The 27,236-nt window shown below is 25.3% G+C and overlaps 2 protein-coding genes across 9 annotated transcripts in view; one reads left to right on the top strand and one right to left on the bottom strand.

Moving 5' to 3' along the window:
- tau (microtubule-associated protein tau) overlaps positions 1-21,460 on the top strand; it is a 63,253-nt gene extending 41,793 nt beyond the window's left edge. For 3 of the 8 annotated variants that reach the window (XM_086910172.1, XM_086910177.1, XM_031918092.2), the window contains 8 exons: positions 1,890-4,272; positions 5,759-5,805; positions 5,886-6,060; positions 7,346-7,554; positions 8,485-8,670; positions 10,451-10,495; positions 11,649-11,810; positions 20,603-21,460. In XM_086910172.1, coding sequence (XP_086766298.1) covers positions 1,890-4,272; positions 5,759-5,805; positions 5,886-6,060; positions 7,346-7,554; positions 8,485-8,670; positions 10,451-10,495; positions 11,649-11,810; positions 20,603-21,325 — 3,930 coding nt within the window. In that variant the 3' untranslated portion in view covers positions 21,326-21,460. Of the gene's footprint in view, positions 1-1,889; positions 4,273-5,758; positions 5,806-5,885; positions 6,061-7,345; positions 7,555-8,484; positions 8,671-10,450; positions 10,496-11,648; positions 11,811-14,129; positions 15,257-20,602 lie in introns of those variants that run through there. The other 5 variants (XM_086910175.1, XM_086910187.1, XM_086910169.1 and 2 more) reach the window with 5 other exon arrangements.
- An 813-nt stretch (positions 21,461-22,273) lies between these two features.
- Positions 22,274-26,208, bottom strand: LOC100867059 (cyclin-dependent kinase 2). The gene is made up of 5 exons (XM_003696118.4): positions 24,803-26,208; positions 23,297-23,492; positions 22,880-23,152; positions 22,558-22,761; positions 22,274-22,479 (listed from the first exon to the last, which is right to left on the bottom strand). The coding sequence occupies exons 1-5, from the start codon at positions 24,916-24,918 to the stop codon at positions 22,369-22,371; spliced, it is 900 nt and encodes a 299-aa protein (XP_003696166.1). The 5' UTR covers positions 24,919-26,208; the 3' UTR covers positions 22,274-22,368.
- Between the last annotated feature and the right edge of the window lie 1,028 nt (positions 26,209-27,236).

Genomic DNA, 27,236 nt, shown 5'->3' with positions numbered 1-27,236 from the left:
ATAAATTCTTTTGTTTTTCTGTCATTGTTAAAATTGTCAAATTAATACATATTCTTTCTTTTACTTTTCACCATTTTATGCTTATTCTTTTCCTAAATATATTTTATTATAATTTATTATAATTTAATAAATAGCGAACAAATAATTTTTATCAGAAATAGTATATTTCGTTACTGGAAAAATTTAAATGTACAAAAAATATATAAATAAAAGTATAAAGTATCCAACTATTTCAATATATTTACAATAATCGTTCCATTACAAGCAAAAAAGTATCTTAAATATTTTAAAAGAAACCAATACCTTCATTCCTTCTTACCAAAAAAAATCTGTAATACATTCTCAAAATTAAAAATAATCTCAAAACAAAATACTCGCCATTTTATCTATTATTATATTTATACGCATTTTTATCTTCAATCCATCACGGTTGATACCGTAGATATGTTTCGATAAATCCAATAAATTCTTCTGTTTTTCTATCATCACTGAAATTCTTAAATTTCAATGCTTAGTCTTTTTTTCCTAATATATTTTATTGAAAGAAGAAACTCTCAGAGATTACATTAAATTTATTTATACAATTTAATTAAATAACGAATAATTAATTTTTATCAAAAATAGTATTTCGTCACTGGAAAAATTTTAATGTATAAAGGATATATTACGTGTAAAATATTCTATTTATTTCAATATATTTAAAATATATTTTTTCTTGAAAAAAAAAAAAAAATACTCGCCATTTTATCTATTTATTTTTCACAACTCTGGTGGCGAAAATATGAATTAGCATAAACGTCCAACTATTGTGATCTATTCACCCCTGCACGAGGGATCGGTTTGTTCCACGTTTTACTATCAAGAAAAAAAAAAATCTCTGTATAAATTTTCCCAATGTTTTCACCGAGAATGGGAATATTTCGACGAAGGAGGTGGATAAACAGGCGGAGCTGTTCCTGAAGGGGTGGTTGGCGCTACTGCTTCAGGTCACGCCAATCTAAAATGCCTCGAATGGATGTCGATGGTATGCTATAATCATTCGTGGTACAATCCCATAAAGGGAGGGAAAGCCGGTGGCAGGTACGGTATAAATGTATACCGAATCTTCGAAACGTCGCCGTTTTGTATTATAGGCTCTGATCGATGGGCTCAGGGCCAATATCGACTTATCAGAATTTGAGAACCAGTTGCAGGTTCCAACTTTCCGTTCCCTCTTGTTTTTTTTTTTTTTTTTCTTTCTTTCTTCTTGTTCGAATTGAAAATCGTGGTACGAATAAAAATATATCAGCAGAAAGGGAATATAAGATGGAATTGTAGCAAAATTGAGTGTAAATTTTAATCAAAAGAATTATTGTTCGAATTATTGATTTGAATATTTCCAATCGAAGTCATTGAAAATAGAAGATAAGATTGTATGAGAAAGATTATAATAGAATTATAGAAAAATAATTATTGGATCGATATAATTTTCAATGGAAATTATCGAATATTAGGAACAAAAAGTTGGATTATAGAAAATTATATTATAAATTTTAAATGAAAAATTATTCGAATGAATGTCCCTTTACATTATAAATCAACAAATTTCTTAAATATGCGTATTAAAAGTTTTTTCTTTCACCTGAATTAATTCTATTTCAAGTCGTTTAAATTAGAAATTCATTGTGACGAATGTTATTTATTTTAATAGCATAGGCAACGCACGAAGATTCGTTAGATTAAATTTCGTCATTCGATTGAAAATATACAATTACAAATACATTATCACACCATGCATATCATAAAAATATTTAAATCCCAATATTCATAATACAATCCTTCAATCCTTCCTCTGATCACGATTTTTCGCCGGTTGGCGGGCATTCGCGATAAAAATTGTTATTCCGTAGGTAAAGCCAAATCCTCCATTACCGACCGTGTATCGGGCGAGACCGCAAGGTCCACCTGGATTACCAAGGCACCCTGTAAATAATGGTCCCATAGGACAGCCACGACCGGGCCACGGGCAGCCTCAAATCCGTTTCGACAATCGATCGGCCCCAACAGGGCCGAGCAATCATCAGTTCGTACAGCTGAGACCGTACCCGGCCCCTCCAAGGCCACCCGGTGCTCCTTACCCCCAGAAACCGGCCCAACATCCGCCCAACATCGTTCCGCGTTTCCCACAATCGCAATTGCAACGTCCACCAAGACCACCGCCCCCCCATCCTGGAAATTATCGAGCGCAAAAGTTCCAAGGAGGCTTGCAACGACCCCAACAACCGAGACAGGAATATCCTCAGCAACGAAGCCAGGATTCGCAGCTGGCGAGATCGCGGGAAATCGCGCAGTTGCAACGAAATGAGTCGTTGTTGAACGTTGGCTCCCGACAGAACTTGGAACAGAGGCGGGAAGAGGGGAAACAACAGGTGGCGCGAGCACTGTCGGTCGACAAAATGGCGGACGTGGACAACTCGAAGAAGGTGCAACAGTTCGAGAAGGAGAGAAGCGAATTGAGGGAGAACGACGACGACGACGACGTCGTGATGGACGGGAAGTCGCCTCGAGCTAACGGCGACGTTTCTGACGATTTGATCGAGGCCAAGTTGTTGAGAAGCGACGTCCAGCCGGTGAGGAGACCTGAAACCGCGACGATAAACGGGAAAATGGCCGACAAACCGGATGTGGTCGCGGAGAAGAAGATCGAGAAACGTGTTAAAGATTCGAACGTGGCCGAAAGTGACAACAGATTGTCCGGGAAATTGGACGAGGAAACGCATAAAAGATCGCTGGATAAGGAAGACGTTGATAATCAGATGGACGAGCCGGAAAGGAAGTTGCTGAAAGATCAAAATGAAAAGGAGAACTCGAATAAGGAAAATTTCGACGCGAGGCCAATGATCGATGCGAATCCAGTCGACAAAGATCGAGTCGGGAATTCGATTGAAAAGGATGAACACGACACGAAATTGACGACACAGGTTCATGCGAATTCCTCGTCCACTCTGGACGTCAAAGATCGGATCGAGAAGGAGAGCGGCTTGAGCAAGGAAAGCGGCACCAAAGTGACGATACAAGCTGATATGCATTCTTCATCCGTTTCGTTTGTCAAAGATCAAATGGAGAAAGAGAAGAGTTCGAATAAGAAGGGTGACGAGAAAACACAGATTGACGCGAATTCCGTTCCACCTGTCGAAGAAAATTTAAATAAGGAAAGTAAGGACACGAAAGTGACGACACGAGTTGATACGCATCCCATTCCAGCTGTCGTGGAAGACAAGGTTAGTGCGTCTGTCGAAAAATCTGCTAGCGAAGAAAAGAAGCAGACTTCACCAGAAAAATCGACGAAACCAGGCGAGGATAATAGTCAACAGACGCAAGCTTTATCCAAGCCAAGTCCTGACAAATCTCCAATGAAACAGGAAGGATTGAACACGTCTGCATCTCTCGATAAATCGAGTCAAAACGAGGAAGAAACGAAAAAACCTGGGGAACAATCGAAAGAGGAATCGACGAAGGTGCAGAAGAGCAGAGAGGAGCTGAAGACGCCACAAAGCGATTCGCGCGCAGCTACGCCAAAGAACGAGGAATCGAAGGAGGATCGAAAGATGGAGAAGGAGAAGGAGCCAGAGGAGAAAATCGATTCGAAGCCAGAAATTGAATCAGAAATGAAGTCAGAGGATGCGTCGAAGGATAAAGACGAAGAGGAATCGAAAGCATCCAAGGACAGGTCGATGGAGACGAGCAAGGAGGAGGCAGAGAGCAAAGAAGTGCCTAAGTCTTGGGGAAAATCGTTGGATCCTGTTCATTCTCCAAAGGAGAAAGAATCGAGCGATCCATCTGCGAATTTGGTCGAAGAAAATGTCTTGAAAAATTCTGACAAAGAATCTTTGGAACAGAAAAGTGTCGCTGCGAGTCGTCCTGCTTCTGGAAGCAAGGAAGCAAGCGAGACGAAAGCTCCGCTATTATCAGAGGATCGAGAGGAGGTTGCAGAATCAGCATCGTCGCCTTCAAAGTCTCCCGAGGAAGGTACGAAGGGTTTCGACAATGGGCAGCAGAGGTCGTTGTCGATAAAATCTTCGCCGAGTCAAAGTCTTCGGTCGCCTGTCTCCCCCAAATCGCCTATCGACGACAAGAAACTGAAGGAAGGAGAGGTGAAAACTGAGGGGGGAAAGGATGAGGCTAAAACGACACCTGAAACGAAAAGTTTGTCGAAATCGGCTACGCCTAAACGCGCGCCCACGTCTGGTAAACAGGATAAGAAATCGAGAAAGAAGTCTTCTACGACACCAGGTTTTTATCCCTTTCACACGTTTGCAACTAGATTGGAAATTAAAGATTGTTTTGTACAGTGAGTCGTAAAGGTCTTTGTATATTTCGCCTAAACCTCGAAATTCTAATTTTAATGAAAGTTTGCATGTTTATGAAGCATTGTAGAAGGTGTTGGTATATATTTGTGGGATATTCTTTGAAGAAGATCGATTCCAGAGACCAAAATAAACATGAAAGTTGGTATATAAAAATATTGGCTGACGCTTATTTTATTAAGTTGCGAGCAATTTAAGCTTAGCGTTGGACGGAGCAAGACGTAAGATAGAACGAAACGGCGGTGCGACGGAGATAAATAGTTCCAAGCTAATTTTCTTCCATCTTGCTTCATCTGGATACTTAAATTGTACACTTTTGGATTTATTTTGACTTTTAAAAGATATTTTTACGAATATATTGATAAGGAAGGGATGTTATAAATATTTTTATAAGATAGAATTTTGCCTTGAGATATTTTTTACAATAGCATGGTAGAGTACTAAAACTTATTTGCATATTTAAAATTTTATCTTATATTGTTACAAAGTTATATTTTAAAAAAACGATTTTGATTTTGTTTTTTCGAAATGGTATTAATTGTTAAAAAAATATTGTTTCATATGCATATGTACAACCTATTTATAATGCAATTTATAGTGTAAAACTTTCATTGAAAATTGAATTTTCATTGCTTTGATAACACAAGTATTAATTAGATTATTCTTTTAGTTTCAAATTTTTAAAGGATATATTTACGATCGATTACACAAAGTCATATGTAATACATCTCGATGGAATTCTTTTTGTAAAAAGCTTTACATAATCTGAAAATACATGAAAAAAATTAATCTGTATTCCATTAACAATATAATTTATTTATCTTCAAAAAGATATTTGGAATCATTATTTCAATTATTTCTGACATTTTTATATAATATATGACAAAAATCAATTTTGAATTGGCTTTTTATAAATTTGTATTTTTGTGCAAATATCAATAAATATGAAGCATTTATGCATATAAATATGCTTGAAAAATGCAAAAATCCTAATATATTTCACTCTATATCAACTAGATCAATTGTATTATCAAAAAATAGAAAAGATTGAATTTATTATTTATTAAATAAAAATATATATCAATTTTAAATGTGCATTAAAGATCTTTTAAACTATATTAGATATACTTTCGAATTATATATAGGAATTTTTCTATAAAAGAAATTAGAATATACATATCTTTAAGTTTGTATTGTACTAGGTGCAAACGTGTTAGGTAGATTTCAAGAGAAAATAAGGAATTAAAAATGAACGTGTTAAAAAAATAAAATAATAACATTACGAGAAAATAAATTTGAAAAATGGAAAGCTGAGATTTTGCTTCACAAATGCAACGATGTAACATTATATTAATGCATAATTGTTTTAATGCAACAAAAGAATTATGTCATCTCCGTTTCTGTTTTTGCAGAAGTAGAAAACGGCAGTGTAACAAACGAATCGGTTCAATCCAATGCGGTAAATATTTTTATTTTTATATGCTTTTAACGTACATCTTGAAAAACAATAAGATAGATAATTTCCAATAATTTTCACAGGAACCAACGACGAATGGAGTTGAGGATTCACCGACGAAAAAGTCACCCTCTAAGACGAAGGAAGCCGATAAAAGATCGACAGCTGGATCACCTGTAAAATCGCCAAGTAAGTCCGTCAAATCGTTGCCAAGAACTCCAGATACTCCTTCGTCGACAACTGCTTTGGAGAAGAAAAGTAAGTAAAATCAAAACCTTCTTTGGAATTTTTTTTTCAAATTTTTGTTTCATATATGATTAACTTTGTGTTAAATATATTTTTATTTTAGATTTTACACGTGGAATTTAATCTCTTTATGTTTGAAAGAATTTTTGAAAAATCTGAAACAATACAAAGTTAATAATCATATAAGTTGTGATATTTATTAAAAGTATAAAAATAATTATTATAAGAAAATTGATTTTTCTAGAATTTTCAAATTTTTTAAAATTCTAAATAGGCTAAAAAATTTGTAAAAAAGTGTTGAACATATTATATTGTGTAATTTAGCTATAGGACTGAATTTCTTTTATGTGATAGATAATGTTAAGAAACAATTCAAATTTGCAAAACTTATTAAATTTAAATTACAAATAATATATTCTATGTTATTATTTTGTTTTTACTTTAATATATTATTTTCTTTTAAGAAATTTCAAAAGAATTTTTGGAAATTTAAATTATTAATGTACCCAATATTATTCAAAAAATTCTCATATTTCAGAAGATTTCATATTTCTGGTTTTCATTGAAAAATATTAAATCGAAAAATTTTTTTAATATCTTTACGTACAAAATTTGTAATTTTTTATTCTGTAAATTCTTAAAGCAACGTATATTAATTTTTGATTTAAAATAAATATCAAACAAATTAAAAATTTTATTTTTCAGTTGTAAATTTCATTTCATTAGCGTTTAAATGAAACTTATTTATGCAATTCTTATTCAAATATCAGGTAAGTGGAAAAGTATAATAACAAATAATGTTTTATCCATAAATGATTACATTCCCAATTAATAATCTAATTAATAATAATTAATTACAATTACTTAAATAGTTATTTAAACAAATTTTTTTATTGGCATTTATTTCTGACATGAGGATATATTTTTGTATAGATATTTATAAAATTTTGTATACAAACTTATTATTAATTTAATATTTGGTGAAGTACAGAAATTATCATAAAATAAAAATAAATATATATTTACAGAATTATGTAAATTATATAATTATATACTTTTCTATATAAAAAAATTATTTAACTTTTTTATTGTATATATTATATATATTCAAAACAGATAAATTTAAATGTAAATTAAAATAAATTTAAATAATTATCTCTATAAACAAATTATTGTTTCTATGCTATTCTCTGTCATTTAAAAATATTTAACACATTGTCCATTATCTATCCGTTACTTTTAATTGTCACACTTCTTAGCTTGTTGCAGTCATAATTTTTTCTTAATTTTTATACAGAACTGCCTATGAACAAAATTCAAGTAGGATCGGCGCCTTCTCCAAATCTGAAAACAGTACGATCGAAAATCGGCTCGTTGGAAAACGCAAGTTACAAACCAGGTGGTGGAAAGGTGAAAATAGAGAACAGAAAGCTCGACTTCAGTAAAGCGCAACCGAAAATTGCCGCGAAAAATGAGAAATACACACCCAGTGGTGGCGATAAAAAGGTTAATTTTTTTTAATCTTTTCAATCGTTTATTAACGTTTTCTTCATTTTTTTTTTATACAATAGAAGCAACAGAAATTAATTTTACTTCTTTAATATTTAATAAAATATTGATTTGTTATATCAAAATTCAGAAAAATATTAGATGATTAAAAATAATTAAAGATAAATGGCTTTTCAATTTTATAATAATATTACTATAGATTCTTTTTAAAAAGCTTTACTTCATCATTAACAAAAAACATTTCAATGAAGAAATCTCGAAAAGTCTTTTTTTTAATTTATTTTATAGAAATAAATAAAAATATGAAAATTTTTTCACTTAATATTCAAAATTTACCAAGTTATATTAGATTATATTGATATTTGATTTAGATTATGTTAATTAAATATTATTAGGTTTTTATAAACTTATATTTGAATGTTCTAGGAGAGAAATATAAATATTCAATGATTAAATTAAATATTTAAAATCACTTTAAATCAAAAAGTATTATTTTTTTTATAAAAAATGAATTTTATAAAATTAACTTAATAATTTCAAGCTCCTCCAAGATTAATTTCTTTTTTTTTTTTTTAATGATATATTAAAGTTTTCAAGAAAAAATTGGAACAATATTGTCAATATTTGAAAAAAATCACTAAACTAAACAATTACTAAATATTATAAACAAATCTATAATATTAAAAAATAAATGTAATATGTGCAACATAATTGAATTTTTTATTAAGTAAAATTATTTTATAGTACAATATGTATAATGAGTAACAAATACTTTATTTTCTTAAATTTAATTAAATTGATTTATTTAATTGATTTACAATTATTAAAGTAAAGTTAGATTTTATCCATTGATTCGAATAGTACAGTAATTTAAATAATAAATAAATAGCATTGTATGAAAATTATATTTTCGAAAATTACTTACAGATCGCCCAGATTAAGCTTCAATGGAATGCAAAACCAAAAGTCGGATCATTGGAAAATGCAACGTACAAACCTGGTGGTGGAGATAAAAAAATAGAGACAGTGAAACTTGATTTCAAGGATAAAGCAAAACCGAAAGTAGGCTCGAAGGAAAATGCCAAACACATTCCTGGCGGTGGTAGCATTAAAGTAAGAGTTATGTTTTTATAATAGAGATAAGAAATATATTTTTTTAACTGGGAATGCTGAATACTTTTAGAAGCATAGAAAAATTCAGTAAATCTTTTCATCTGCATTTGAAAAGTAATTCGATCAATGTTTTTTATCTTATTAGATATTTATTTATAATTTGTAATATTATCTTATTCTATATTATTCTATGAATTTATTTCTAGTCATTATTTATTTTAATTGAAAAATATAAATTTTGAGTCATTTAAAATAAGCACTCAAAATATCATTTTTTTAAAAATTCAAGATAATAGAACCAATTAAATCAAATTAATAAGGTTTCAAATTTTTTATTTTTGCAATTAAAAAAAATGTCTATGTATTTTTCACAAAATTAATATTAGTTTTTATTCAGATAGAAACATAATTACATGTATTCAATTATTTTCATAACAGTACTTTAATTTTTATGTACAATACATATATTTAAATTCATATTATAATTTTAATATTACTTGAGCAAATAAAAAGATTCAAATACAATTAAAAATAATATAAAATTTTCATAACATAAATTTTCATCATAAGTACCCTCCATATTATATAATAATATTACATAATAATTAATAATTTTTACTAATTAATTTTCATAAATTCGAAGAAAATAATTGTTTTAATCATGCGTTTATGTTTTTTTTTCATCTTCATAATTAAACATTAACAGAAGCTACAATGAAAACGAATGTATTAGTAAATTTAAATGTGCTTTTTCAAATTTTCGGACCATTATCATCATGTGGTTCATATTTTTATCATTATATTTGACGTTTGACGTTACCTGTTTGTAGTGTTTGTCATTATTGTAGTAATGAATCTAATTAAATGCTTGCTTTCCATTCCAACATTTTTATTTATTTGTAATAAAATTAGTAACATAGCGCTTATTTCGTATATGCCAGGAGGATGACATTTTCGACCAAAAAAAAAAAAAAATTATTTATTTCTATTTTTATTGAAAATTTTTTCGTTGCATGTAGAATGATAACATGGATTTCTATTTAAGTTACAAATTTTATTATTTATTTTAAAAATTATTTATTTTTAAAATTTGCAAAAAGAAACAAGAATTCTGGTATCAAGAAAAAAGAATTATATACATATATGTATATAAATTATAAGAATTAATTGTAATCGGTTAATCAAATATTAAAAATTAGTTGTAGAAAGAAAAAGTCTCATTAAACAAAAATTTATCTTAAAAAAAAAAAAACTATAAAAACTATCACAGAATTTGATTTATAATTTTCAAGAATTTATAATAATAAAATTTCACTGATAAAAAATTTTACTATCAAAAGAAAATTTAGCATAAAAAGAATCACAGAATTTAGTTTACAATTTTCAATAATTAATCTCACTGAATAAAAATTATCATTGAGAAAAAAAATTTAATTTTTTTTAAGGAAAATTTGCCAAAGAAAATTGATTTTATCCATAGAATTTTTTATTTATATGATTTTTATCAAACAATATCATTACTATTTTTATTTCAATTTCTTCAAAAAAAAAAGAAAAAAGTTTATCTAAAATAATTATTATCAAATCTCACGTTAATTCGTTTATCTTGATGCAAAGAAATCTTGAATATAATAATAAAATATCTCTTTTAAATGTGGAGTTTTGGATTCGTTGACCAGCAGTAAAAATATACCACCCTCTAGCATACGACTGCCCTTCGTTGTCGCATGTATTTTCACCCATCATTATTAACAAGTCATTATTGTTTGTTGGTATTCAGTCATCGGCAACACCACCTAAGACGCCACAGGATACGAACAACGACGTGAGTATACCTCTAATAATTTCACCACATCACATCTTAGTTGTCATTATCCTATTTTCATTTAATTAGCCATCGACACATTGCATCGACATTAAAGCGAAACCTACCCAATCTGGAAAATTATAAAGGGAGTAAATCAATCGATTTTAAACAAATAACGTCGTGCTCATTTCTGATTATATAATATTTGTCGCTTTTATGTATTACTGAAAATATAAAGCAAGTTTGCCATACTTGAACGTTAGGGTGGAACGAAATTTAAAGACAAAATTCTTTTTCTGCTTCTTATGATCTTCAATATCGAATAAAAATTTATATAATAAATGTTTTAATCTTAAAATTTGAAAAATAAATTTTTTGTACAGAGATATCTATATAAAACTCTTTTATATATTTTTTATAGTAACTTACAATAACAATAACTTTCTGTTTTTTTTTTCAATAAATTATTATGTAAAAATAATCTTAGAAATTCGAATTAGATTTGGAATAAATGAAATAAAATTATCATTTTACGAGTATTTCTATAAAATTAATTTTATAGAAATTATCTTTTAATTAAATTATGGAAAATTAGAGGCAAGCTTTTTCTTATCAAGAAATAATCATGCATTATTTATTTTTTCATTCCACCCTGTTAAACGTATTATTTTTTTCAGCAGTAAGTAAATTCAGTTTGAAGAGAGATTAAAGCATGTTTTTGCATGTTTTAAGATTAGTATAAATGTTCATTGCAGAAGTCAAATCAAATAGTTTAGAAAGCACGTTGCGAAAAACTTTGAAATTTGAAGCTAAATTTTTATCTATGGATAAAATATCCGTATAAATCTCTAAAAAAATCAATATTTGTTTTTTAATCTAAATTTTCTAGAAATTAATATTTATATGAATATTTATATGAAAATTTCTACAAATTTTTCAAAAAAAAAAAAAATGACATTTTAATTTATAAATTTTCTAAAAATGAATTCTCTGGGAATCTTCATAATATCTTCATTCAATTTTAAAAAAAAAATAATATTTCTACAAATATCTTATACGTGCATTTAATTAATCACAGCTTATCGACAAATTATTATCACCACCTAATCATCTATTCACGATTTCTCATAGCAAAAATAAAATAATAACGAATGTTCCAATGTTCTTTCAGATTCAGACACAAAAAATTGACATCAAAGCTGAGAGTAAAATTGGCTCCTTAGACAATGTGAAGCATAAGCCAGGAGGTGGCGATAAGAAAATCTTCAACGATAAAGAATACCTTCGACAAACTGGTACCAATCCTGAAAGCCTTTGTGGCAGTGGATCACAGGTACGTTTCAAGTTTTTTAAATCTCGAGAATCGCACAAATATATTTAATTGTTATTCATAGTTTTAAATAAAATACAATAGTCGTAATTTTTTATCAAAATTATTAATGTTGTCAAAAGATTCGTTTAAATTTTCGTTAAAATTGTCTGTCTCGACTTTTAATAACATTTATTTCGAAATTTCGAATTTTTCTTTCTCGAGATTCTTCGTCGTATCACGTTTGTTTGCACCATTTATCACGAAAAAAAAGGCTTAACACGCGTCGCATGCTTCTCTGCAATTTTTTTTATTTAACTTTCGTAATTTTACACTTTGTGACAAAGAATTATTACCGAAATAGTGTTCTAGCCTTTGCTTCAAATTTCAATTCTACATTTTTTTTATAACGGTGAAATAAATTAAATTTCAATTATTTTTATATATTTGTATGTTTTCTTTTATATCAATTTTATATCAATTTCAAAAAAAATTGTTTTTAAATTAGTAGAATTATCTTTTAAAAGAAAATTATTTTTTGTACGATAAGATATGGATGATCAAAAAAAATTTAATGTATAAAAATTAGAATAAATAATTATAATGGTTGCCTAACCCTTTGAAGCATATTTTTGATTGATTCTGTACTACTTTTGCTTCTTTTTGTAAGAAGTACATATTTTCTGTTGCCAATATTGTTTAAGGGAACGAGTAAAGAATAAATATAAATAAAAATAATTATAATAAATAAAAACAACTGCATTGTTTTATTTATTTATATATATTTAAACATAAAATTATGTCAATTTTAAATTATTTTTGCTTGGAAGCAAATAAAAATAGAAATCTAGTAAATAATAAATATATCATTAAATAAATATGAATGGATTTGTTATTAAAAATATAGTTAATTAGTCAATTTATCACATAGCTTTTACTAGAACACCTCTTTTTAATTATTTAAATATATGTTTCAAAAATTAAATCTTTTATAATTTTTTCATCAAATAAATTAATAATCAGCTTGCATGCATTTATAAAATTTACTTGCAAAATTTTTAAAAATTTACTAATAATATCATATTCTATTTTAATGTCAATTTTATAAAAATGTGTATTTGTAAAAAATCTTCAATTTAATGATTGATTATTATTTTTCTATTATTTAATCCAGATAATATATTTGATAATATCTTCTAAAGATCTCTTAAGAATTTTTTAAACATTTTATCATATTAAATTTTAAAAAAGAGTTTTCATTTCAAGAGTTTACAGTAAATACTTTCAAATTATTTATTAATATCTATAACGATTCAAAAATATTTATTAATTTTTTTTATCATATTTTATATTTTATTTTCATAATCAAATTTTTTTATGAAAATGCTGAAATATTATGAAATTTAACATATTTAGACTTAATTAATTGTTATATCAAATATCGAAATAGATTTCGTGATGTACAAATACTTACAATTTTGTATTTATTAAAAAACAAAAATTATTGGAAAATTATCATTGAAAAAAAAACATCAGAGTAATTATAAATTATGAAAATATATTAGAAGTAATTATATCAAAAACATGTTGTGAAATCGAAATTTTCATTTGAATATTTTCATTTGAATATTTTACATAAAACATCTTTAAAATATTAATAAAATTCTCGAAACATTGAAATCTTTAGAAACTTTTGAACTTAAATAAATAATAATTGATATAGATAATTGAATTTTATATTAGATATAATTTTATAATTGATATAATTTCATTCAAAAACAACCTTCAATTTTTATAATTAATTAGTTAAATTATCAATAATAATTTTTTTTATAATTCTTGTAATAAACATATAACAAAAATTACAAAATTACTATATCATATAAATGATCATTATTTTATAAATTATTTGTTTATTATGAGTTAAGTTTAAAGAAATTTTCAGAAATGAAAATTTGTCGAGATATTAATTCTTGAGAAAATTTCCTTCCAAAATGAAAAGAAAGAAAAAAATACTCAATACTTCATAAAGTTTCGAATTCGAATTTCAATCCATCTCGCTTTAAAATAATCGAATCATCTTTAAACACAGTGGGTCAGATAAACGATTACTCGACACCCTTAATACAATATTGACCCACTTCAATACGCAGAATCCATAAATAGCCCGCGACAAGTCATCATGGAAGCATATTACGTTCCCAGAAATATCAAAAAATAGAATTCAAATAAAATGCTTCAAAGGTTTAACGTGACCCGAATTAAGAATGAGCTAGCGATCTAGCGAGATTCCAAACATGGAGGTTAATGGGGCCACCTTAATCCTGTGTGTTGTGCCCGCAGAGCCCTGTGCCCCCTGGCACGGTCGCCGCCGGCAAGAACGGTCTGCCTACGTCGGACGAGAACCTGAACCAGGAATGCTAGATTACGAAAACACAACCGCTAGACCCGTTTTCCTTGTCATTTGCGTCTGATTATAATCATCCGTAATCTTTCTTCCTTTCCCGATCGTCGAATCGAAGGCCGATATTTATTCCGTAATGGATTTCAACACACTCGGCGCATTACGTTACGTTACACGTATATCGAGAAACGAAACAAGCGTTCGAATTCAATTTTTCGAAGCGTCGCAGGCTTTTCCATCGTATTCGTCGATCTATCGATACATAGATCTCGAGCTGCTCGATTTGTGACCGTCACGATCGTTTCGTGTGCCAGCGATCACTTAGAGGTTTTTTTTACGTGCCATACACAAGGGAACACACGTTTAATCGATGAGTGCGAATGGCGTAAAGAAGTAGAAGCATTTATTCCTCTTCCGCCATGTGTTCTTACTCGATCGATACACGAGGTGTGTGTGTGTGTGTATGTGTGTATACCTATCCAGCGTGTAACACAACGATCAGAGTGATTCTTTTTTCTCCATCCTATTGACGCATTTATCCGGAGACACACACATACAGCGACACCTTTTTCAGATTGAAAAAATGTGTTTTAAAGAAAAAGACTTTTCATACGATAATGTATAACCATAATATATAATTGTCACAGCGTGATTATTATATCGGAACGATTTATCACGTTATCATCTGAATCTATGAATTTTTATAAATGATAAAGTAATGCGTTGTAATAATGTTTCTCAATCTTTCGTCACGTAAGTCACATATATTATTTGTTTGTGTGAATTATATTTAAAATATACAGAATAGAATACAGAATAGAATCTCGTTTATACGAATGAAAACTCATAGGTTCTATTATCTGATCTGCAGTCAAAAGTGAGGTTAAATGTCTAATAATCTTTTTAGATTTCTTGATTCAAAAAATAAATTTTTTAAGTTTGTCATTTTTATAAAATAGTTAATACTTAACTGTTTGTATTAATAATCTAAGGATTGAAATAAATTATAGTACACTTTTCCTTTCATATTTTAATAAATCATATGTTACAAGCATCTAAATCAGAATTGTGTGTTTGTTTTATTTGAAATCTTTAAATGTTATGCTAAATTGAAAATAAGAAAAAACAGTTATTACATTAATTTAATCTCTATTATCTAAATTAATATAAAAAGATGATAAAAATGCTAGATCTTTATTAAGCAATATATATATATATATATATAATGTGACCTATAGATTGAGAAACATTGCATAATAGATTTTATCAGAAATACTACTTTTAGAACGATAAGTGAATATTCAATGAAAGAATATATTAAACTTCCTCTTAACGATTTGCAAAGATTGACTTACAATAAGAGATACTGTGCAATTGTTTGCGATATCTTATATACGATATACATATTATACTGCAATAAAAGCCACTTCGAAAGACTCGAACGTTTCTAAGAACATTTTTCCGATCTGAAAAGGAAATGGCGGTAACGTGATACGCTTAAGTTATTGAAACAAGTGAATTCTCATTTTTCGTGATCACCTAGAACATCTAGGTAACCAGCATGGCAATTAAACGAGATATAAAAAGAAGTCGCATAATATCTGAAATCATCGTTTCGAATTAATTATTGTAATTACCAACCGAGAGTAGGTGTATTTTTGTTAAACCTATGAGAATAATGCTAATTTTCAAAGCTATAGTGTAAATAGCTAACTGTTATACTAAACGGAGCTTTGAATGTGCTATGATAACGTTGATAAAAATATAACGTTGATCGATTAATAATTTTAAATTTAATAATAATATTAATTAATAAATTGATAGGGCTAATTATGCAATGAATTCGATTCTAGCTTTTTTAATGTGCGTAATAACACATCGATTAATATGAATAATCAATAATTATGAGTAAATAAGTAATTAATCGAACAAAATGATAAATTTTGGTAGGAAAAAAAATTAAAAGAAAAAAAAAATTTTAAAATTGCAAGCGTTAATAAATTGCTAAAATTAATCGATATAGAATGAATTCTTTCTTTCCTGATCGTTTTAAAACGTTCAAAACGTAAAAACGTACAAAGTGAAAGCTTCATTATAATTTGTAAAAATAAATCTCAGTTAATGCAAAACATAAAATCAGCGATAATAATAAAAACTAAAAAAAAAAAAAAATAAAAAAAAATAAAAGAACTTATAGGTGAAGACAAAACGTTGTAATTATATTGTCGTATAGAAAATACACTTAAAATTCAAACGCTATGGACCTAGTCGTATTTCATATTAAAGGTTTACCTAAACTCGCCTACTCCCGGAAAATAAAAATATTAATATAGTTTATACATATATATGAAATAATTAAAGTGTGAATGAAAGAAAAAATACTTGATGCACAGATTATTTATTTGTAAACGTTATATATAGTTTCATTATTATCTAATTATTTTTTCGATATATTTTAATTAAAAATATTGGTTTATTTTTAAAAAATGGTAATAAAAATTATACATTATCACGAGATTACATACAAAAAGAGATTAAACAAAAGAAAACACAGAAGTTGGAAAAATCACATTGTGCATCATCATTTATTAAAAATATGTGTACGGAGTATATTATACATTATATTAATTAATAGAATATCTGTACATTCTTGAGATTGAGTATTTCTCTGTTGTGTATTTTTCTTTTATATTTTTCCAATGCATTTTTATCGTAAAAACGAAACATACTCCGTACATGATACATACATATAGGGTGTATATAAAGTGTATTACAAGCTTTTTCCTTTGAGACTATTAAAAATAGAAAGAAAAAGATGTTTCTAATTGTTATTTGAGATTATTTAATACTTACTATGGATCAAAGAGAAATTTAATAGAATTATTTAATATAATTTTTATATTTTCAAATAGATTTTATTTAATGTTTGATATTTAATTGAAACATTATTCTATATTTCATTTGTAATTTATTTCATTCTTTCGTTAAATCATGGTTAAATCTTTTTTTAATATAAAATATATTATAAATTTATTATATTATTTTAATAAATTAAAATGAATGAATTCTTGATGCATTTAATGATTTGAAAGAAATTATCTTGTAATAGTTTTTGTGATACACCCTGTATAAGGTGTTTGAATAGTTTCTAATATTTTTCATTATTCATCGCTTGAACTAAATGAATTTGTTTTAACTCTTGAAATATCAAAAAAAAATTTTACGCTTTTCATTATTGACAAAATTTTGATAAATTCAAACATTTTTTTTCTGTTATAAACTTTCTATAAATACGAGAAGTATTATTTTTCTTGTCTAATAAGATTATATATCTTTTATTTTTATCAAATAAATAAATATTTTATACATTAAATATTAGAATATATTTATATATTTATAATTAATTGTATTCAGTATATTATAAAAAAATATATCATTAGAATCCATTTCATTTATTTTCATCTTGATGTTCAAGAGTTAAGTCAAGTACAATTTCGTCTTTTACCGAATAAAAGTTTTATTTAGTGGATATTAATCTGCTAAGAAAAAAAAAATTCTAAGACATTCAAATCACATGTATATAAATCGTATGCTCGATTCTAACGAAGAAAAAATTTAAGAAACAAGAAGCAGAAACTCGATTTATGAAAATCTATTTTAATTTTTTTCGCAGGAAATTTAAACGATGTTAAAAATAAAGCTTAGTCCTTTGCACTCGAAATATGTTTGCTACAAGAATGATGAAAGTTTTTGAAACTGAATATAGAATTTAAGTCTATGAAATACACCGTTTCATTTCATTGAAATTTCAATACAAGTTTCATAAAGTTTTTTCATAAAAGTGGGACAAATATTGCAATTCTACAAGCAATAAATATCGAAATATCAATGGGTTTATCATACAAATATTGCACATCTACTTTTTATAAAATTTTTATATACATCGAAATCACATTTATATATATTATAAATTTATTAAAATTATATTTTACTTTATACATATCCCTATATAGCATTGAATCTTCAAACTTGTTTTTTCTCAATGTGTGAATATATAGTATTTATGCAATAATCTACCAAATACTTTAGAACACAAAGAATTATAGATATCATCGCTAAAATTTCCGAAAATTGCAAAAATAGTAATTGCAATTTATGGAAAAAAATAGTTCTGTCTTATCTAAAATTCTAATAAAATAATAAAAAAAAAAAAACGTATTTATCACAATATCTATTAAGTTTACCTCTAAATCTTTGAATTCTTGTACAAGCGATTATCATCTATCGAGTGCAAAGGATTCAAAGTATGTATTTTTAACAAATGTTTACAATGTCGAGCGTCGATTTATTCGAAAAAGCGCGGGAAATAGCGAAGTTCCGGTGGAACTTATCGCGCTAGGGGAATCCCACTAAAACGAACTCAAGAGAAATAAACGATAGTAATGTATTACGCGCAACCCATTATTCAATGCATCAAGTGAATAGAATTAATTCACACGATTGCGTCGAATAAGTTTCATATTGTATTTAAACGATAGGATACGATCAATTCGTTACTGTAGATATATAAACTATCTCTTACTTGTTGTATACGTCAGAATAAATACTTAGATCTTACAACTGTCAGTTTACAGTCAGTTGAAAAATAAGAATCGATAAAAGAGACAAAATGTTGATGGGAAATATCGAAATATAGGGTAAACGATTTCAGAGAGATCTGTTCTCTCTTTCTCTCTTTCTCTATCAATTGTGTCACTCTTGAAGAATTCACGCAATCTATAATAAGAAAGTATATAAGAAGTATTATAGTTTATTGCTTCCATACTGATTATATTATATACATATTTCGATTTGATTAATTACCCAATAATTCACAAAAAGATTAGGTACACGATATTAAATTGCGAATACATATTAATGTATAACGAATATATTCGGTATACTGTCAGACATAACAAGAGAGCCATTAAGTATAATAATATTTTTGTTTTTAAATTTATATTCTGGGCATTTTTATTCAACCCCATCGTTTTTAATAGCATTGTCCTAAATTATACGATAAAATTTTTAATTATATAAAGTCGGATAATTTTTCTATTTTATGAAATTATTAAATTGTATCATTTATAGGTATTATAATATCTTATCTTAATGATTTCCAATTTACGGATCAAAAGAGGATTGCAAAATACTTTTTAGGAATCATTATTATATTTTATTAATGAATTTATTTATTTTAATAGCATGATTGCTATTATTCTATCATAAAGTTATGTTAATTTTTCTTATCTTATATATAAGAAAAAAAAAGAGGAATAAATTCTTTGAATGTTGTAAAAGAAAATCATCACAAAAGATTATAAAAGACATCTATATTCTAAATAACTATGTTAATATAAAGAATAAAAATTAATTTTTAACATCAATATGAAAAAAACGAAAATAAAGGGAAGAAATATTTGTAAAATTAAATTTAAAAATTTATTTATCATTTCTATTTTAAAATATTTATTGCTTATATGTACATATTACAAATATTCTTTATAAAAAAAAAAGATAAAAAATATTGTTAATTAACAACATGTTCGTTATATCAATTTCGTGTCTCAAATTTTTTCTAATATAAATTTACAAAAAAATTTTTAAATATAAATTTTTATATTATCATAAGTTTTTTAATTCTTATATGAATATTTTCTTCAAAATATAGTATTCTAATTGACATTTTAATTGACATTTTAGTGCACAATTTTATCATCACAATTTCTTTTTTCTTTTTAATTAACTAGTAGTGGTTTATAGCACATATAGTGTAATTTAAATTTAAAAGCACAAAATTTTGGCAAAATAATGGCAAATTTAATTACAAATGCTAATGCTAATAATATAGAAACGATTTCCATTAACTTTCAAATATTTAGATATTTAGTATATTTCTTCAGTGAATTTTCTTATATGGATTAATAGCACAACGTGTACTTCACTTTTACACGTAATATTTGGTGGACACATCAGTATCGCTGCTAATCACCGCATTTGTAAATAAGGTCAGTTTGCACATGAGTTTAACACTTCAACTGGTAATTTATATGAAATTTAAGTATACAATTACAATATTATGTTTTTAAAAGTGTAATATTATGTTTATATTATATTTTTATTAAAAATTAATTATTTTGTAATAAGATAATTTTCAAATATTTAACATATATTTGACATATTTAACATATATTTAATTTAAAAAAAAATTACATAATAAATTTATTTTATTTTTTCTGAATTTGATATTAAAAATTAATATCATATAGCGAATAAAATAATTGATAAGTTGTGTTATCATTTATTATTATTTATTATATATTTTTTTTAATAAAAAAGATATTTCTAATGTATATTAATCTATATTTTTCAGGAAAATACAGTTGAAGAGATTAATTCTTCTCTTGAACAGACAAAAGATGATTTACCACAACCACCACCAAGTACACCAACAAAAATACAAAACCTACCATCACCGTCTTCTATAATAACTCCTAAAGCAATCAGAAGTAGTTTGGCTAAATCTCCTGAAATAGGGTCAAAAAAAAATTCATCGTCTCTTGAAACTATAGAGAAGGAAGATAAAAACAAGAAAAATCTAAGTTCAGAAGATAAAAATATAATGAAAAACAGAACAGCAAAGTCTCCTATAATTTCGCATTCTCTTAATATTTCTCAAGCAAAGAGTCCAGAAAATAGAACAATGAAATCACCTACTTCTTCACACGTTCTTAATAATTCTAAACCAAAAAGCCCAGAAGATAGTCCAACGAAAATACCTACTTCTTCACGTCCTTCCAGTAGTTCTCGATTGAAAAATCCAGAAGAAAAAAAATCATCTACTTCTCCACGTTCTTCTGATAATTCTTCATTAAAAACTCCAGAGGATAAAACAATGGAATCACCTATTTCTCCACATTCCGCTAATCTTCAAGTAAAAAGTCCAGATAAATCTGCCTCTCACATGTCTGGAAAAATATTGCCAAAAGAGTTACGGCTTCCAAAATTGGCACCTTCTCCTATACCACAAGAAATTACTACAGTTCCTGAAGCAAAAATTAATTTACCAAAATTGACCGAACGTATTACGCATTAAATTATTTTTCAAATATTTGAAAATAAACTTATTAATTATTATTAATAATTAAGAGAAAAAATTTTCTTAAACTGTAAATGAATATATGTACACTGAATCTAGAAAAGCATTAAATATAGTGAAATATTGAACTAATATGTATACGCTTTCTAAATTACTGATTTTATATTACATTGTTGAATATAAAACTCTTTTAAATAATTGTAAAATAAATTTTTAAAAGGCAAATCGAAAAGTAATGAAAGGGAAGGCTTGAGATTTATATTTGCAAATGTGCTACTTTTTTAATAAAAATTTAATTTTCATCTCATTTCTTTTACTACAAAAAGATTAAAAATTTTTTGTTTATAATTAATTTTATAGATATTATGAATTGTCAATATACATATATATATATATATATATATATCATCGAATAATTGAAATATAAAAATAAATTTGTTAATTTTATTATTATAATCTTTTATTAGAATGTATTAATATTTTTTGATTTGTTATATATTATATATTATATATCATATTATTCTATTATTTTTATAATAGAAATATAAAGTATTTCACTACTTTTTTTAATTTATTATTTTTCATGGAAATTATATTTATCAATGTGTTTATACTAATATATTATAAAACAATGTTGAATGTAAATATCAAGACAATATTTACATATGTATAATAGAATTATACATCATAAAATAGAATTTCATTAATTACAAAAAATGAAAAAACATTTTTAATTTAAACTTACAGTTAGATATATTATTTGTATATTATTTAAAATTAACATATATATTAATTAAAAATGATAGTAATTAAAAATATAAAAGTTTTTAAAATAACATACGCATAATAAATAATATGTATAAGTCATTTTTAATGTACATAGCAAAATATATCTTTGTTATATAAACGCATTCAGTATATCGGAAGTAAAAATATATTTTAGTATAGTTTTCCAAAAATATTTGTTTTTATCAATTATATTATTGGCAGTTTTACATTGTAAGAATTACAAATACATAAAAATTAATAATATATCTTAATCAAGTTTTCTTTGGCAGTGGGGGTGGAACTAACGTAACTCCATTAAAATAAGGATGGCTTAATCCTTTTTTTGCTGTTATCCTCTGATTAGGATCATAAGTCAAGAGTTTCTGTTAAAACATATAATATTAAATTTAACAATCTAAAAAATTGTTTTTTTTTTATTTTTTTATTGAAATAATTTTTACCAAAAGCAAATCTTTGGCATCAGAATCAAAAGAAGGTACAACTTCATCTAAAGGTCGTGGTTCCCATCTTGGAAACATTGATGTATAATCACGTAGTTGTGATACTCCTGGCCAAATATTTTCATCTGGTGTGCCTAATGTACGGAATATCCTGAAGAGTTGGTCTATTTCTGAATCACCTGGGAATAAAGCTCTCCTAGTTGCCTAAAAAAATAATGTAACTTTTTTGAAGAATTAAAATTATTAATAGGGAAATAAGATTTGAATATCCATATTTTATATAAAATTATTACATTGATTTTATTATTTAAATTATCATTACCATTTCTGCAAATATACAACCTAAACTCCAAACATCTACTGCATTGGAATATAATTTTGTTCCTAAAAGTATTTCTGGTGCTCTATACCAAAGAGTTACTATTTCATGAGTATATGTACGAACAGGAACACCAAATGTCCTAGCTAATCCAAAATCTGCTAATTTTATGTGACCCTCCTGATCTATTAACAGATTCTGTGGTTTTAAATCTCTATGTAAAATGCAATGAAGATGGCAGAAAGAAATTGCTTTCAATAACTGATACAAATAACTCTGTAAACATAAAAGACCTGTCTTGAACAATGCAACTTCATTGACTATTCTTTTAATAAAATATGATTCAATTATTGATTAAAAAGTACTTTCCTATATTATATGCATGCACCTATTTTCAATTGTGATTTTTTAAGGCAATACCTTAACAAGAGCTTGATCTAATCCTCCTTTAACGGAATCTAACAACTTTTTTAAATCTTGTTGTAAGAATTCAAAAACAAGATATAGATGATTATCCCCATCTACTACATCAAATAATTGAACAATATTTGGATGTGTGAGTTCTCTTAATAATGATATTTCTCGAATAGCAGTGGATGGAACACCTTCACTTTCCCTGATGCAGATTAACATTAGTTTATTAATATATGTATATTAATATATGTATTTTTTTTTATTATTAATCATAATGATCAATATAAGATTATAAAACTGAATTATCTTTTTTCTTTAAAAAATTATAATAAATATATTTATTTACATATAAAGCAATTTTTAAAGATATATAAGTTAGTTTTAAATTTAATTAAAATAATAAGTGCATTTTATGTAATGTAAATTGTGTAATTAGTTTAGTAAAATTATCAATTGTAAAAATAGATATTATAAAACAAATACACAGAAGAAAATTCCATTTAAGAACATAGAATTAAATAAAGGATTTAAAATCAAAAACCAGCTGAGCATGACACAATGGGACAAGCTGAATAATGTGGTGCTACGAAAATTTAGTGTAACGTGGCCCCTGCAGATTCAGCTGACCCCAATGTGTAAATTAGCAGATGTGTTAGCAATGCATATAAGCAAAAGCTCTATCAATATGATATTTATTTATTTCATTATCTTCAAAAGTTACTTATATTGTTAAATAAAGAATGATTACATAACATTAATATTTTTAATCCTAGAAACGTGCAAATTACTTGAATATTTGCAGGGTGAAAAAAATATTAGTTATATAAAAAGTCAATATTTTGATTTCTAAAAAACATATGATTTCAGTTTAATAACAATCTTTATATTCTATATAATCTATTATTTCATGTTAATTTAATTTAAAGTAGAAAATCATATTTTAAATATATTTAAAATATTTATTATTAAAAATATCGAAAAAGCAAAACATATTCTCTGATCATAATAAAAAAATTTCTATAAATTCTATAAATTGTTATATTCTAAAATAATATATAATAATATATATAATAAAAATAATTATTTCCATTAAATATTAAATATATATTTATTAAACATGTATACAATATCATTGACTATTCATTTAATAAAATATAAATCAAAAATTAAAAAACCTATTTTCTTACATATATATACATGAAAATGAAGATCTATTAAATATTTTTTGATTATTAAAACAAAAAAAAATATTATCCAATAGAAATCAAATTATTAGTTTTAACAATTAAAAGTTTACTCTATAGAATATTTACTAGATTTCTAAATACACTAAAATATTTGATTTCATTTTAATATTAATAATTTTAAATTAATTTTAAATTGTTATTAAAAGTATTATATGTTTATTTTGCGGTTAATATAATATGGTTATAACTATACATCACCCGGCATAATATAAATATTAGAATAAAAATTCCAGATTTTTATATATTAATATTACAATCGACGTACGTCTCAAGACGAATCTTTTTAAGTGCCACCAGTTTTCCAGTTAACTTATCTTTGGCTTTATAAACCACCCCATAGGTCCCTTCCCCTATTTTTTCTATCTTGACGAAGTTGTCCATAACCTCAACGTCACGTTCGACGTTGTCACTCTTGTTTTGACACTCCGTCGTAATTGCCAATTTTTTATCACCGTTCCGAAATGTTTTGAAATTTTATATCGATGAGACATCGACAAACAATGTTGACGATTAATAACCTTATAGGAGCCGTTTTAATAAAATTCTTTGTTTATCAACACTAATAATCCACTTGACATGCGTGCTTCAAAGTAGCCATTTTTATTAAGGTTTAGAATAATCGATTCGAGAAATCGATACAATTACATGAGTAATCGCTTTATTAAATAATCACTAATGTAACAGGTGAACGAACTAAATAAACATTCAGTTCATTATTTTGTATATTATTATGTAATTAATAATTAATTTATTTTATTATAGTTATAATATAATTAATTAATCTATCAGTAAGTACAAGATAATTATTTATGTATACATTGTAAGTATTTCATAAATTGTTTTCTAAATTTTTTTAAAGAAATTATTATATTATTTGTTTGTATTTAAACAAATAAATGCAAACTAAGATATTTTTTTTAAGTTTTAAGAAGTTTTTAAGTTTTATTTTGAAATAAAATAAAATTTTTTAAATTTCTTGATATTTTAATTTATGTAAAATCGTAACGAAATGAGAAATATAAAAATTAATTACATAAACCAAAAAATGAAATTTTATTTTTCAAAAATAAAAAATAGAAATAAAAAATTTTACTAGAAACTTTTAAATATATTTATTTAAAAAAAAATTCTAAAATAGATATATATATATGTATATAAGACATAATATATATATATATATATATATTTATATATATGTAAAAATATAAAAATCATTAAAATTTATAATTATTTAAAAAGAATTTGTTCGATTTTGTAATTACTTTTGTTACAAAATTATGTATTATAGAATAAAAATTAGATAGAACAAAATAATTAAAATTGAATTAAATTTTGTTCATTTAAAATATGCTATATTATATAAAACATAGATTATTATATTAAAATTATATTATTATATTATATTTTTAGTTATTTTTTTTTATATTCTATGTTTTCGTATTAAATTGATATAAATATAACCTATTTCGATAAAAATACATTCCACTAATACATTATATTTTTAAATATATTTTAAATATATTTTTAAATATAATAAATAATGTATAACTAATTTATCATATATATGTGTAATTTATCGATAAATATATGTATATAGAACAATATTATAAAGCATATTAATTGTATAATTATTACAATATACTAATTGCAAAATATGAATAAAATATTGATACTGAATTTATTATATATTTTATTAACATTTTCTTACCAACTACGTTTTATTTTTATAGTATTATTATTTATATCATTGTAAATTATCTTAAAATCACTAATTAAATTTATATTATACTATATAAATTTTTTTTTCAATTTTATTTTATTTTAATCTTTGGTTAAAAATTATATCAATATTTACCATTTATTTTATTTAAGACATTTAATATAATTAAATCAAAAATTGTAATATAACTATTAAAAATATGATATTAAACATTTAATATCTACGTGAAAAAATATAAGAATGCGAAAGTTTTTTTATTTTTTACAAAATCAATTTTTAATTCTAAAAAAAATAAATGATTAAAAGCTAAAAAATTGATTTATTATTGTAATATCCTATTATGCTATTTTATTATTATATATTCGAATTATTATTTATAAGCCATTGATTATGTTATGAAAAATGCAACAGTCATATTTCCAATAATAGAATAATGAAATCACATTTATAACAAAATGAAAAATTTTATTAAAATCTATTTATTATATAATTTGAATTATTATCATTTATAAATATTAATTCGAACTTATAATTGTAAAGAATAATATAACAATCAAAATTATATATGCATAATTTTCAAAATTCATTTCTTAAAAACAAGGACAAAAAAATAAACCACTACTAAATATATTTTTTTACGTAGAAACATTATTTAATCAATTAAGCTACGATTTTTGTCTTACCCTATATATGTTTATATGTATGTATTTAATTTTACTCTATAATATATTTCACATACAGAAAAATTATAATATAACTTTTAAGGATATTTATATTATTATTACTGCATATTTTTACTAAAAGTAGAAGGATAATTGGAATGTTAGGATAATACATTTTTATTAACCCTTTACTGCATGTTTTATTATTCTTCATAAATCTAAATTTAAATATACATAAATCTTCATATTTTATTATATTATTTTAATCAATATATATATATATTATAAACAAAATATTTTTTCATTTATAATTATAT

The sequence above is a fragment of the Apis florea genome, unplaced genomic scaffold (assembly GCF_048593485.1).
Source record: "Apis florea isolate Af1SG1 unplaced genomic scaffold, ASM4859348v1 contig_1789_pilon, whole genome shotgun sequence".
Taxonomy (NCBI): Eukaryota; Metazoa; Arthropoda; class Insecta; order Hymenoptera; family Apidae; genus Apis; species Apis florea.
The sequence above is the reverse complement of the archived record's forward strand: the minus strand, read 5'-3'. Positions and strand labels throughout refer to the sequence as shown.

Coding starts and splice junctions, on each gene's coding strand:
- LOC100867059 (XM_003696118.4), bottom strand. CDS start 24,918: ATGGACAACTTCGTCAAGATAGAAAAAATAGGGGAAGGGACCTATGGG. Junction 23,493..24,802: donor AAAAAGATTCGTCTTGAGAC/GTACGTCGATTG, acceptor AATCTGCATCAG/GGAAAGTGAAGGTGTTCCAT. Junction 22,480..22,557: donor ATGCCAAAGATTTGCTTTTG/GTAAAAATTATT, acceptor ATGTTTTAACAG/AAACTCTTGACTTATGATCC.